The sequence below is a fragment of the Phycodurus eques genome, chromosome 20 (assembly GCF_024500275.1).
Source record: "Phycodurus eques isolate BA_2022a chromosome 20, UOR_Pequ_1.1, whole genome shotgun sequence".
In the NCBI taxonomy this organism is placed as follows: Eukaryota; Metazoa; Chordata; class Actinopteri; order Syngnathiformes; family Syngnathidae; genus Phycodurus; species Phycodurus eques.
The window spans coordinates 11,054,638-11,068,869 of record NC_084544.1 but is presented as its reverse complement, the minus strand read 5'-3'; the positions used below and the strand labels follow the sequence as shown (position 1 = coordinate 11,068,869).

Sequence of the window (14,232 nt, the reverse complement as noted above, 5' to 3'; positions counted from 1 at the left end):
AAAAGATTACAGACATTGTGCAAACTGTGATTTTGTCTTGTTTGTCACACAATCTGCAGTTGGTAACCAGGCCAATTTCGACAAAGACGGGCAATGAAACGTGTGGGGAGCACGCCACCTGCTGGCCAATATTAGACGAGCTCCGATTGTCACAATAAGCAGTAATGTACTGTATTCCTACTGGAATTTACTTTTAAAACGCGAGACATTTTACATGACATTTACTTCGACATATTCAGCAAAAATCATCAATTACATGTCTGAACTATTTCTAGTTTGAGTTTTATTTTATCATGCAGTCAGGAGCTACTTCGGTCTGCACAGCATTTGATGTATTAATAACTTGTTTTCCTTCACCAGCTCAAAGAAATTCCCTTAAGGATATTGAAAGAGCTCAGTTACACACTGAGTAAACATGCATATTCACTGAATACGAAAATATAACTTCTGTTTTTACTCCCATTTTCTCAAATTAAGATTCTAAGACTTTTTTCCAAGTACACAAAAAGGCCTATTTCCCTGAAATATTGTTCATAAGTGTGTGTTAATGAGTACTTCTACTTTGCTGAGACAGGTGTGGCATATCAAGATGCTGATTAGAGCGCATTATTATTGGCCTTGTTGGATGTGGAAGTGCTGGGCCGGTGTGGCTTGCACATGGTTTGCGGTCTTGAGGTTGGTTGGATGTGCTGCCAAATTCTCTGAAATGCCTTCGGCTTAGTGTAACGAAATGAACGTTGAGTTCATGGGCAACAACTGGTGGACATTCCTGCAGCAAGCATGCCAACTGCACACTCCCTCAAACATTATGAACGTCTTTGGAATTGTGCTGTGTGATTGAACTGCTAATGTCAAAGTGGCATACAGTTGTGTGCACCCTGAGGCACACCTGTGCAACAATCACGCTGCCTAATGAGCATCTGCCACACCTGTGAGGTGTGTCTTGGTAAGGGATAGGTGCTCACTACATAGATTTAGACAGATTTGTAAGCATTCTTTTGAGAGAAATATCCCTTTTGCGTAGGGACTCGAAATCAAAACCACTGCTCTGGATCTTCAGCAACATGGATTTGCTCGGCAGCGGTTTGTTGAGCAGTGTGACATCTTCAGCTGAATCTGAACATCAGCAAGACCAGGGAGATGACGGTGACCTTCTTCAGAAGACAGAGAGAACTAGCTGCACTTGTGTCCGCCACTATCCACAGGTCGCCCGTTGAGACTGTGACAGCGTACAGAAACCTGGGGACCATCTTCGATGACCACCTGAAGTTCCTCTCCAACGCAGAGGTGATTTTGAGGAAGTGCCACAAGAGAATATACCTGCTCAGAAACATAACTCCTTGTGAAAAAGGAAATGGTGAATCCAGACACATTTGCTGCAGGAGGCAACCTGGCCAAGTACTGCAACGTGGGGAAAGATCGCCATCTGCTGGCCGATGCTTCTTTTGACATACCTCTTGAAATATCTTTTTAAAAAGGGAGACTTTTTACCTGACATTTACTTCTGCCTACTCAGCAACCATCATGGATTGAATATCTGACCAATTTCTAGTTTAACTTTTATTTTATAATGCAGTCAGCACCTCATTAAGTCTGTGTAAAATGTACCGTTAGTAGCTGGCTTTCCTCGGGCTGAAAGAAATTCCCTGGAGGATATCGAAAGAGTTCAATCATGCACTGAATAAAAATACATGTATGAAACTTTGAGGAATGATCAATACAGTGAGAAGGTACAGGTTGAGTCTCCCTTTGGGAGAGTCAAAGGACTCTTTCATCCCACTTCGGTCAACTTCCATTGATGTGTGGTTTCACCTCCTCACCCACCCACACCTTACTCGACTCTTCCTTTCTCACCGAATGCCTCGTCTACCATGCAGCCAGGATGAAAAAAACAAAAAACAAACAATACGGTAGATTAAAAAGATATATATTTCAAATTCATCAAAACGTTATCAGGGTCAATACTTTTACAAAAATACAATTCTGCAAAATTAAATAAATCAAAAACAGTTTCAATGAAATCAAAATAAATTATGATTCTAAAATAATGATTCCACGTTATGTCTAAACATTCAGCCTAACAGTTGTTAAACATTTAGGAAGACTTTCATTGTTTAGGTTTTGAGAGGTAAAAGCTAACAAGAATTGCAGGGCATGTGAATGCATGTTTTTCGAATGCAGAAGCTGAAATACTCATGCGGACAATAACCCATGCAAGCACAGGAAGAATACGATGCAAACTCCGGGCCTGAGCTTCAGTTTCAGTTTTGAGATTCGAACAAAACCCAATCCTTCAAACTGTGACGCGGATGTGCTTATCACTAGCTCTGTAACTAGAGCAATTTTAAATGTTACTCAGACCAAACCAAGGCAAAAACAAGATGTTATCCCCTTGACATCAAGTAGGACAAATATGCTCTGGTGAACGGATATGGTGAAAATGTCAAGCTTCGATGTGAAAACAAATGTTGACATTTGCTTTGCAAACATTGCAGGCAGTAAATATTTGAATGCAGCCCTACAGGGGGTACAAACCCGTGCAGGGCGCCGGTGGAAATTCAGCCAGTGTGGGTCGAAGATGAAGGCAAGGTGGACAGCGGGTTCATAGTCAGAAAGAGAAGAGGGAAGCATCGAGCCTCGAACTGAAAGTGGGGACTTTGAATGTTGGGCCTCTGACAGGAAAAGCTGGGGAGTTGGTTGACATGATGAGTAGGAGAAAGGTTGGTCATGTGTGTGTCCAGGAGAGCATGTTTAAAGGCAGGAAGGCTAGAAGTTTAGAGGCAAGGGTCTAATTATTTTGCCATGGTGTAGAATGTACACATTCAGTATATGGATCTTGAAAGGTCACTCAGAGTGTTCTAAAACGGCTGGCAATATGGGGAACTTTGATTTGAAAATGGCTGGAAGTGCAAGGTCAAATCTGAGTACTTAGGTACAAGGTACCTCAGATTACCTTTAATTGTGTGTTATACTGGCTCAAATTTCATATATGGGGATTATACATTTGACAATCTAACTATTTATGAACTGAAAGCTATTGAAGATCCAAATAAATGAAATGAACAATAGGAGTTATTTTAAAGGAAGGTGAAAAGAGGGTCAGTTCAAGCGATGAGGCTGAAATTGGAAATTGAGGGTGTTTTGTACGATGTGAACTAGAGGTGAAAGAGAAATTCTGGAAGGAGCTATACGAAGTAGTTTCAGAATAATAATTAAAATAATAATAATAATAATCATAAAATAAACAGAGGGAGTATTTCAAACTCAAAACTTTTGCAGCACAAAGGCATACAGATTCACCATTCTGCAAGGCCACGCAGCTGAACAGGACAGTTTAAAAGAGAAAGAAGATAAAAACTAAACAAAACAAAACAAAAAACGCGTTTCACTTTAGAACCATGGAGAGCTCCACCCCCCCCCCCCCCCCTCCCTCCTCCCAGCTCGCCAGTCGTCATAGACAACGCCCCGGAAGTCGCCTGCTGCTCAGCGACTTTTTTTTTTTTTCCATTTTATTTTTACATTCTTCACTGAAAACATAAAACATGAAATAACCAATATGACTCCAATATTGTGTGATGTTTTATACATGATGATTTATTATTATTATATATTTTCTTTTTAATGAAATCACAGACTCGAGGTCCTCTTTTGTGATTGGCTGATTCCCCTGTCAGGAGAGCTCACGCCGGCCGGTTGTTACGCACCGTTAGCACATTGTTTTGAGCAGTCACTTGAGCGTGACGAGGGCTCAGTGGTAATTTCAAGGACATCGACCTCTCTCGACGTCACCGTCCTTCTGTTTCCCCATTCATAACGCGGCTCGAACACGGAATATGTCGAAGTAACATGCAAAGGGGGCGCCTGTCCCTTTAAGCGTTATGTAGCCGGGCTGGTCAATGGAGGGCGAGCGACCGTACGCGTTCCTGCCTGAGCTCCGGCTGCCATCCCCATCATGGCCTCCGCACCGACACCGCCGACTCCGCCGCAACCGAGGATGAAGCGACCAGCCAGCGGCCCTTGCCTTCCCGACGCGGAGACGGACGCGAAGCCGAAGCAGAGGCACCGGTAGAGGCGAGCCGCGCCGGGGAGAGCCGCCTCACACAGCCGATGCCACCCCGGTCTCCCCCGTGCCTTGTACGGCTACAAGATAAAGGAGGGTGCGAACCCGGGCGGTGGCATAAACATGTCAACAAACAGGGATTATTCTGTTAATCTATCGGTGCAGCAAGTGCTGAGTCTTTGGGTGCAAGGGACGACGTTGCAGCACTTCACAGGTACGCATCGGTGCCGTCCGTTATTCGCCCGCGAGTGTCATTCAAAGCGGAATTAAAGCGCCGTAACGGGATATTTGTGCTCACGTGCTGACTTGACACACTACCACGCATCACGACCACCGGGCAATGAAGGGCGCCTCAAGCCAGGCAGCGCACGCACGACGTGACAAATGACGAATTGATCTATTCGCGACGTGGGTGCACCTTTCTCCGAGGTGAATGATGTGGAGCTCCCCTTTGTGTCGCCTTCCGTTAGCGAGGATGATTTTCAAATCGCTGCCTTTCTCAATGTCTTTTTCGGTGGGCAATGCGTTTGTTGCGCGTGAGCATAAATTCTGGCGTGCTGCTATCAAATCAACATCAGTCGTTTTCTGCCCCTTGAACTGCCAGGTAAAGTTTCAAACATTAAAAGTCACGATCGTCTGGGTTAAAACATGGCCCAGTAATATTTGTACAGTCAGTATCAAGTAAACTGGGAAATGGTGGACGTACTGTATGAACAGTATTTGAATAGAAAGTGTGAGCATTTTTAATTCCCGTGTACAAAACAGGTTTCACCAAAATGAATAAATTAGAACTAATTGATGGGTCAAGATAGAATGTTTCCTCGTTAAATTAGCTATCGGCAATTTCAACTTGTTTCAGCATTTATGGAGACTTAACAGTCTAGGTTTTGACAGGTAAAATAAAATCTTAAATGTGTGTAATTATTACAAATGTACTTTACATAATGATCCATCCATCAATTTTCTATCGCGCTAGTCGTTGGCCGAGCTGCAGCCTAGCCCAGCTGACGGCGGGTGTACGAAGGCTGTCGGACAATTTTTTTTTCACGGGCCACGTCATAGTTTTGGTTTCCCTCTGAGGGACTGTGAAACAAATTGATGGATAACTCGTCAACACGTGATTTGCACATAAAATGCTCCCCCGGGCCTCGAGTTTGACACCTGTGGTGGACACCCTCATCACTAGCCAATCACAGTTCGGATATAGACAAACAACTATTCACGCTCACATTCACACCTATGGACATTTTGGAGTCTTCAAGAAACAAACATAAATGTTTGTGGAATGCGGGAGGAAGCCATAGTACATATAACGTCATAACGTCGTTAATTGCTACTACCTTAAATAGGTGACTGAATGTTCAAGTCGGGCAGTGGGCTACATGAGAAACGCCATTGCCGGCCAATTTATCTTTTTGTGAGGTGGGTGCGCCCTTCTGTGAGCTAAATGACGTGTATCCCCCTTCGTTTAACATATCATTAGCAAGAATTATTTAAAAATGGAGGCCTTTTCATGCCCAATCCAAATTTGTCACAGTACAGCACCAAACAAAAATGGGACAAAAAGTGGATACACATGATAATTGCCATCTACTGGAAGAACATTTAATTGCCTGTCACTATATATTGCTGGCATAGATAGACAAACAAAAAGCCCTTATTTGTAGTAAATAAATACATTTTGGCCCAATTAACACATTCACCGCAGTTGACGGCTTTAGATGTCAAATATCCATGTTAACTTGGAAGACTGGCGGTGAATGAGTTAAGTGAAATTTGATAATTTGTCGCGCTCACCTGATTATCTCTCACAACACACTAAGTCTATACAGTCTAAGTCTCCAGTATGAAATAAACTTGGAAATGGTGTATGTAAAATATTATTGAATAAATAGTGTGTGCATTTCAGTTGCCGTGTACAAACATGTTGCAGCAAATTATTGTATGCTCTACAAACAATTATCTAGTCAAATGGTTTGAATGTGTTAGATGACTATGTATGTAGGAAATGAGGATTTTTCTGTCATAAATTCCTTGAACTGCTCTGTGCAGAAAATTAAAAGAACGGACATGTAGTCATTTCCGATTGCAACACTGCCATCTTTTGCGGTGCTTGCTTTGCATCCTGTGTGTTGAGCAATGTCGGGGATGAGCCAAAAAGAGGTTGTTGATGATGCTGAGTCAGCAGGAAGCTTGGGCGCATGTAGAGCTGCGTGAAAGTGGAGGCAGAGGTGCGACACTGCGTATAGATCGGTGATGAGAAGAGTGTAGGATACTGCCACCTGATCCCACCCATACCCGCCCAACCAGGTGAAAAATGACCTATTGAGACATGAAATGGGGTCATAGTGTGAATGTGTGTGCAAGAGAAAGGCAGCAATATACACTCACTGCACAATGTAATGAGATCCAATACAAGAGATTTATTAAGATCAAAACGCTGCTTTGGATGTCTTCTACTGGATGTCAATAGATGTATTTGTGTTATATATTATATATATATATATATATATATACATATATATAGTATGTTTACTTTTTGTACATGTTTAGGTACACACCTGGTGTGTCTCACCCAATACAGTTAAACGGGATTTTGCTTGGACAATAAATTTAAAGCAGTTAGTGATTCATAATGCTGTCCCTGACATTAGTCAACAGCGTATTTTACATGAAACACAATTGCCCTATCAGAGCCATAACAGCGGATCTGACATTGACTTTATCTTTACCTTTTTTTAAATCTTACAGAACCCAGTGAACTGTGTGCGCTTTTGTAGAGCAACACGGCATACTGCAATCAGATCATTAGATGTGTGACAATGTCAGCTGCAGCGTCTGGCGTAACGTATCACATACTTGTCAGACGCTTTCTTTAAACGCAAACTTTCACGTTTAAAGACTTTTGTAAACAACTTGACCTGTTTTACAAGACAAAAAATATCATCCCTGCTGTTTCCGTTTCTCATGACAGATGACGGAGGCTCTTTCAAACTGTACTGCAGCCTGTGGTGGCAGATTAGTATAAAATAAATTCATGCTTTGAATGCATCTCGTTTTTGTTGTATCACGCCACCATTTTTCTGAGGATGAATCTTGATCATCATCGCTACAAACCTCCCAACAAAAACAAATTTTGCAGCCATTTGGTTCTCAATGGCTGTTGCGTTCAAACCTCACACATCCATGGCTGGTCTTGGGGAGAGGCCAATGCCAGTTGAGATGATTGTAGTACTGGCATCCTTGTGGTTGTACTCGCTCTCAAAAAGAGCAGCGTGTAAATCCAGCCACTTTTAATTGGACGACAGATGCTCTGCCTGTGCAACCAGATCTAGTTGAAGGATCCCAATGGACCATGACAGAATGTCTCTGTCTATACTTCCTGTAACCACCTTTATGATTTGTATTTGTACTCTCCGTCCCGTCTCGGACTTTGCCCTCTTCCCCGGCTGAGTGGATGGCTTTGACGAGACAGCTGCAACGACAGCTCAAACAGCGTGTGCTTTCACCCGGGACAAAGAGCCACTGTGCATCTGCGCAGACACATCTCTCTCTGCTTGGTCTGCCCACTTATTGCCAGATCAATAAATAAATGCAGCCATTCAGACGACTAGAACAGTTAGGTTAAAAGGATATGCAAACATTACCCTTTTGGGTTTGAACTCTGGAACCCTAATTTGTACTGTTCATAATGCCTCTAAATATAAATACACTACACTCCATATGATCCCTCAAGGGGAAACTCAGCTCGTAATCTGCTGTGTGTTTGTGTTGCAAACCATGCTAGGAGAAATGCAAGAGTGAAGGGGGTTGCTTCACCTCTTTAGCTTGGGGGTGGAGGGGACAGTGCCTGTGCTGACGGAGGTGAGGCAAAATTTAACTCACTATAATGCATGTTCACGAGCCGGCGCGCTGCACGACTGGTCAGCACATCTGCCTCACAGTTCTGGGGATCGGGGTTCAAATCCCAGCGTGTGTGGAGTTTGCATGTTCTCCCCGTGCCTGGGTGGGTTTCCTCCGGGCACTCCGGTTTCCTCCAACATCCCCAAAACATGCATGGTAGGTTGATTGAAGACTCTAAATTGCCCGTAGGTGTGAATGTGAGTGCGAATCGTTGTTTGTTCCTATGTGCCCTGCGATTGGCTGGCGACCGGTTCAGGCTGCCCGAAGATAGCTGGGATAGGTTCCAGCAGCCAGCGACCCTAGCGAGGATAAGCGGTAAAGAAAATGGATGGATGGACGAACATGTTCACGAGCTTTCACTCATTTCATTCTTTTCATTACTTGGTCACTCGATTTCTCAACGGGGAGGCCGGAGTTGCTGGTTTCTGTTAGTAGTGTTTTGTGTTTTGTCTGCCTCCCTGTCAGAGATGTGGTACTGGGTGTTCCTGTGGTGTCTCTTCTCCTCACTCTTCGTCCACGGGGCGGTGGGGCTGCTCATGTTCGTCATGCTGCAACGCCACAAGCGGGGTCGTCTCATCACCGTCGTGCTGGTCAGCGTGGGTTTCCTAGCCTCCCTCTCCGGAGGCGTCATCACCAGTAAGTTTTGTTGTTCCCTGCATTTTCTTTCTGTGCTTGTTCATCTCTTTTTTTAATATGAGCTCAGCAGTGTGCAGCATCAGTTCACCCTTGGGATGACAGTTTAGGGTATTTGCCTGCTTACGTCAGGCACAAGTGGAGCTGACAGAAGCAGAGGCAGCTGCTGGCGATAGAAGTTCAGTTTTAAAGACAGCTAAAGCGGTTTTGGGGATTTTTACTCCTTCTTTATACCCAAGAAACCATGAAGTCATAAAATATGCCTAAATTCTTAAATTCACTTGAGCGTGGTGATGTGGAGTGTGATCGATAATGTCACCACCAACTTACTCATGAATTAACAGTTTAGAATGAATAAACACACTGCAGTGTGTCTGACAGAGCTAAATTTAATAGAGCGTAGTTGTTCACCAATCGAATCACTCTCCCTCACCGATTCAAGCTTGGCCCCTAAAATAGACAAGAGAATATATTATTAAAGTATAGCAATAAGGATGCGCTGACTATTGACTGTCTGCACCCACACTTATGTGCGCATGCGGTCGACAGAACGTCAGTCAAATAGAAAAGGCGACCAAAGTAGAGAGAAAGCCTACTAAAACTGCTGACCTGTATTTGGGTGCTTTAAATGGTGGCAGGTGTGTACTGACTTCCATTTAAAATGAGTTTGAATATGACCGGTTAATTCTGAGTACAGCCACATCCCCACTTATAAGAGGATGTGCACACTTGTCCCTCAATTGCTTGGAAGACACGATTATCTATAGATTTCACACAATTGTAAGAATTCGCAGCAATTAATTGACTCTTTCGTTATTACTGACATTCTTCATGGAGACAAATATCGTAAAGTTGAGCTGGAAGCTAATTCTGATCACCATTGTGCCCCATTCTGTTTAATTGGTGTGTGTGTGTGTGTGTGTGTGTGTGTGTGTGTTCATGCTTGTGGGGCCTTTTCCTTCCCTCAGGCGCAGCAATAGCGGGCGTGTACCGCGTAGCAGGGAAGGACATGGCACCGCTGGAGGCTCTGCTTCTTGGCGTGGGCCAAACCAGCCTCTCCGTCGTCATATCCTTCTCACGCATCCTGGCCACACTATGAAATGAAGGTAATCCTTGAAGGACACAGACTGGATGAATGGCATTCAATCAGAGATTTTGAACAGCACTCAACTTGGCCTCTGGACCTTTGGGACTGGGTCCAAAAGTCTTAGTTCTGTTACTGCCACAGTTGCGAGAGCAGCACCTTCTTTGCAGATTCAGAGGGACCTCAATTCCGCGCAAGCAGCGCCGGGCAAACTCACCGCCATCCTCAGCTTCTGGACTGAAAGCCATGTCGGTGGTGTTTCCAGAGGTAACTCTGTGCCAACAGTATTCTCTGGGATGTCCAGCATGCCTTTTGTGGACACTGACCCTCGAAGGGTATTCCTAATTAGGGAATCATGGGAAATTTCTAAAGCATAAAACTACTGTGGGATCCTTTTTTTAGACTCCACTCGAGAACAAACGCTGAGCACTGATTACCCTACAGCTTTTATCAACTATACAATATGAATAATCACACCGAGGTTTTATGCCACAGCGCACAGATTCTCATTCCTTTTCCATACACAGCTTCAATGCTGGATTATCCAATTGCAGCTCACAGGTGTTTAAGCGAAGTGAATTCAGCAAACATGAAACAAGTATCAGTGCCAAAAACTGCTTGGGAGTAAAAATTGGCTGAAAGTAATCCTAATTTACTTTCATGAAAATGTGAGCATTGCTACAACTGTTTGCTCTTCACTTTAAAGCCCACATTACTGTGGATTTATTGCTTTTGATTGATTTATTTATTTATTATTACAATGTCAACCTTTGAATAAAACAATGAACTGGCTGCCTGAGCTCTTGGTAGGGATGTCCCGAGCCGATCCGATCACGTGATCGAAAATCGAGGTCGATCACGTGATTTCAGCTGATTGAGATCGGATAAATTTTTTTTTACATTTTAAAAAAAAAGAACAATTCACTTTCTGCCATTTTAAATGTCACAAAGTGACAAAATAATCAAGGTGCAAAGATCTTGCCAAATGGAACAGTAATAGCTTCATTTTATATTACACCAACCAAGTGTGAATTATTTTGTGACAAGCAAGCTTGTGGTCATAAATCAGTAGTGTCGTTTGTCGATGAGCCGACTCTACGCACGTGACGTATCCCGCCAACTTGCGTGGACCGTCGTTATAACCCTAAGACACACGCTGAACTAAAAAAATAATGTAAATTGTTAACCATGCGCTCAGAGCAATCTCCCATACTATGTTAAAGCTTCTATGATGCCATTCCACTGATTTGGTGCTATTTGCATCCCAGGAAACAAAATGTAGAAATGCCCCATGAAAACATTATTAAGCATCCTGCACACTCACCTGTAATTTGCTTAGTGTTAACATTCTATTAGCATAAATGTCATGTGGCTATATTTCATGTATTTGCTAATATTATGTTAAAAACCCTCTCCTGTTTATAAAAAAAAATAAAAATGAATATTTCAGTTGCCTGAGTTGGACCAATACAAATTTTGAGTAGTTCAATATTTGTACAGTGTGCGTGTTTGTGAATGGCCCATATAATATATTTATGTTCTTGGTGTGTGTGTGCGTGTATATACATACACACACACACACACACACATCTCTCTCTCTCTCTCTCTCTCTCTCTCTCTCTCTCTCTCTCTCTCTCTCTCTCTCTCTCTCTCTCTCTCTCTCTCTCTCTCTCTCTCTCTCTATATATATATATATATACATAGATATATAAAATATATATATTTGTGTGTATATGTATACATAACTATATACATACACATGTGTACTTGTATTGAGAAAATTTGGATGTATGCGCTTTAATGCATTGTCAAGGTATCGGATCGGGACTTGGTATTGGCAAATGCTTAAAATCAAAAACTCTGACTCTGGTGCAAAAAAATGTGCTTGGGACATCCCTCGCTCTTGGTAATACAAATGGGCTCAATTAACTTTATTCATGTCCTACAAAAATGGAAACATCTTGAGTTGGAACGTTGGAAACTCTCCATGGGAATAAACCAGGAATTTACAAATTAGAAGGTTGGAGTTTAACAGTAAATTTAAATATAGTTGGGGTAAATACTGCATATTTTAGCATCATCCTGACTAAAACGATCAGTTTTCATGCAAATACAGTGGTACCTTGACTTACAAGTGCTCCAACTTAAGATGTTTTCAAGTTATGGGTCCTGGTTTGATCGATTTTTGGAAAGGAAAGGTATCAAATTTGCAGGGATATATGCTCATGACAAAACAAGATGTTTATATTTATGCTCGAATGTGGTACCTTCCCATTAAATTACCAGTTAATTCCCATGGAACTTTTCCAATATGGAATATTAAAAAAAATCCCAAGCTTAGATTGCCATGGAAGTTTAAGAGACATTTTCTTATTTTGTTTGTATTTAAAAAACCCATGTCCCTTAAGTTCTAAAGGTTTGATTTTGTCAAGTCCGAACAAGCTAGCGCTTCATAATTCACTGCGGACCAGTAGGTGGCAGCGTGGTCCCACAACACTGTCAAAGAAGCATGCTAATTCCTGAGCAGTAGTGGAAGTGGGAAAAAAACAACAAACTAATTTCAAAGCAGGTTCATGGCCACTTGCTGCTGCTTCTTGACAGCAAAAGTTTTTTCAAGGTAAGATGAATTAACGCGAGCTTGTTCAGGTGCTTACAAGTGGAGTCTTTAGCTTTGCATTTTGCACTGAGTTTACGCTTACTTTGTTTTAGCGTGGAATGGTGCAACTCTGGCCTGACCCATTACAGTGAGAGTGATTACATTCTTTTTATTATTTTTTTTTTGGAGGGGGTCTGACACACTTGTAGTCATGATAATTGTTGCATCAGAGGTTTAAAAAAAAATTTTGAAAAAACATAACTGGTTTCTTAATTTAATGCTGGCCGAAAATTAAAACAACACATGGCACCAAACCCAAAAGTAAGAAGTAGATGGGTAATTATGCCGAAGTATCACGAATATACTAGCTTCATTTGTCTTATCTCAGTTTAGTGAATTTTTTTGAATGCATTGCTGCTTCCAGATTGGTGGTTAAAGGTCACGGCTGCTATGAAGGAGTGTTTTTGAGGTTTTCTTTTTTGTGCCTTTCTCAAGGTAAACACCACCTTTTAGAGGAGTTATGTAACTGACATGGCTCACCTTCACTCGCAGTTTCGTCCACAAGAGGGCATCGTTGTACTGAATTAAAAGATGTGAAGTATGGTGACGACAAATGAGACATTTACTCCTTAATTGTGTTAGCCACGATGTTCATCGATATAACTAGAATTGGAAAGCCAACCTAAACCCACCATTTTAATCCACGTAACAATGCCCTTTCTGTCTTAAGGATTTCCCTCTTTTTCAGTTACCAATGTTGAGTTGCTAGTGACTCACCTGCTGTGTTGGAATTGAATTTTGAATGTATTTCTTTTTGGTGCAAATTTCCTCATGTATGTGTGATTTTAAAGTTGCTGTTGCAGTGTGTGTGATTTCTACCAACAGCAGTAAATTCAGGTGCTGTGCTTTTATCTTATTAACATTTTTAAAGCAGTATTTCCCAACCTTTATTGAGCCAAGGTACATATTGTAGAAAAATGTCAATGTCACATGTCACAATCAAACATGTATGTCACAATAACTATAAGTATACTGAAATAACGATGATCTCTTCTAAATGTATTTATTTTTACAAATGTACTGACTCAGTGTGAAAACTGGGCCTGTTTAGTAGGGCACAAACTTCTTATTTTGTTGTATCAATGGCAACAGGTGGACACGCATTAATTATACCTTCTGCCAACTCGTGGAAGAGCATTTAATTGTTCTGCCTGTCACCATATGTCGCTGGCATAGCCTAATGAACAAAGATACATGATTTGTAGTTAAACAACAAACAAACAAAAAACATTTCCAGACCAGTTAACCTGATTAAATTTACCTGATGATCTCTCAGAGCACAGTTGTTGGGAATCACTGCACAAAAAGCAAATGTGCCATGAGCAAATGTGAATATACTTTTTACTTTTCTGCTAAATCTTCTGCTCTTTTGAAATGCAGTAGAAGTTGCGTGTCTGTGTTTACTGCAATATCTAAGGAAACACCCAGCAACAAAAAATCCTCTCCAGACATTGAGCATGCCGTTGCAGTGTTGCAAGATGCCCAGCTGTTATTATTCCCCATCTCGGTGAAAAAAATGCCCCCTCACTCTGTCACCCAAATGCCACATTCGCCTGTTACACTGAGATGAGAACCCCTCTTTACCCGCTGTGATTGCATGTGCGGTGTGCTCACGGGTGAATGGACTACGGACAATCTTAACGAGAGACGATGTTGTCCAAAACCCAATGTGGCACTTGTAGATAATGTATAATATGTTAATTTTTTTTTTTTAATTTTATACCAGCCAAACAGCTGATATTTATAACAATGGCTTATTGTTGTAAAAAAAATGGTTCCCTGTAAATATCAGCTGTCAGTTGAAATAAAAATCTTTTTAGAATACAAAATTAGATGTAGTGGTGTTTCCTTTCCATATGCAACTATTCCCACTCTCAGGTAATTGGTTATTACGAC

At 41.8% G+C, this 14,232-nt stretch overlaps 1 protein-coding gene across 1 annotated transcript; it reads left to right on the top strand.

Annotated features, from left to right (window-relative positions):
- Positions 1-3,718: 3,718 nt before the first annotated feature.
- tmem170b (transmembrane protein 170B) lies at positions 3,719-14,147 on the top strand. Its single transcript, XM_061665447.1, has 3 exons — positions 3,719-4,274; positions 8,429-8,599; positions 9,565-14,147. Exons 1-3 carry the CDS (start codon positions 4,184-4,186, stop codon positions 9,693-9,695), a joined length of 393 nt encoding a protein of 130 aa, XP_061521431.1. The 5' UTR covers positions 3,719-4,183; the 3' UTR covers positions 9,696-14,147.
- Positions 14,148-14,232: the final 85 nt, after the last annotated feature.

What these genes read in the sequence shown, in the direction of transcription:
- tmem170b (XM_061665447.1), top strand. Translation starts at nt 4,184, where the DNA reads ATGTCAACAAACAGGGATTATTCTGTTAATCTATCGGTGCAGCAAGTG. An exon ending in GACGTTGCAGCACTTCACAG is followed by an intron (nt 4,275 to 8,428) that starts GTACGCATCGGT and finishes CCTCCCTGTCAG; the next exon opens with AGATGTGGTACTGGGTGTTC. An exon ending in CTCCGGAGGCGTCATCACCA is followed by an intron (nt 8,600 to 9,564) that starts GTAAGTTTTGTT and finishes TCCTTCCCTCAG; the next exon opens with GCGCAGCAATAGCGGGCGTG.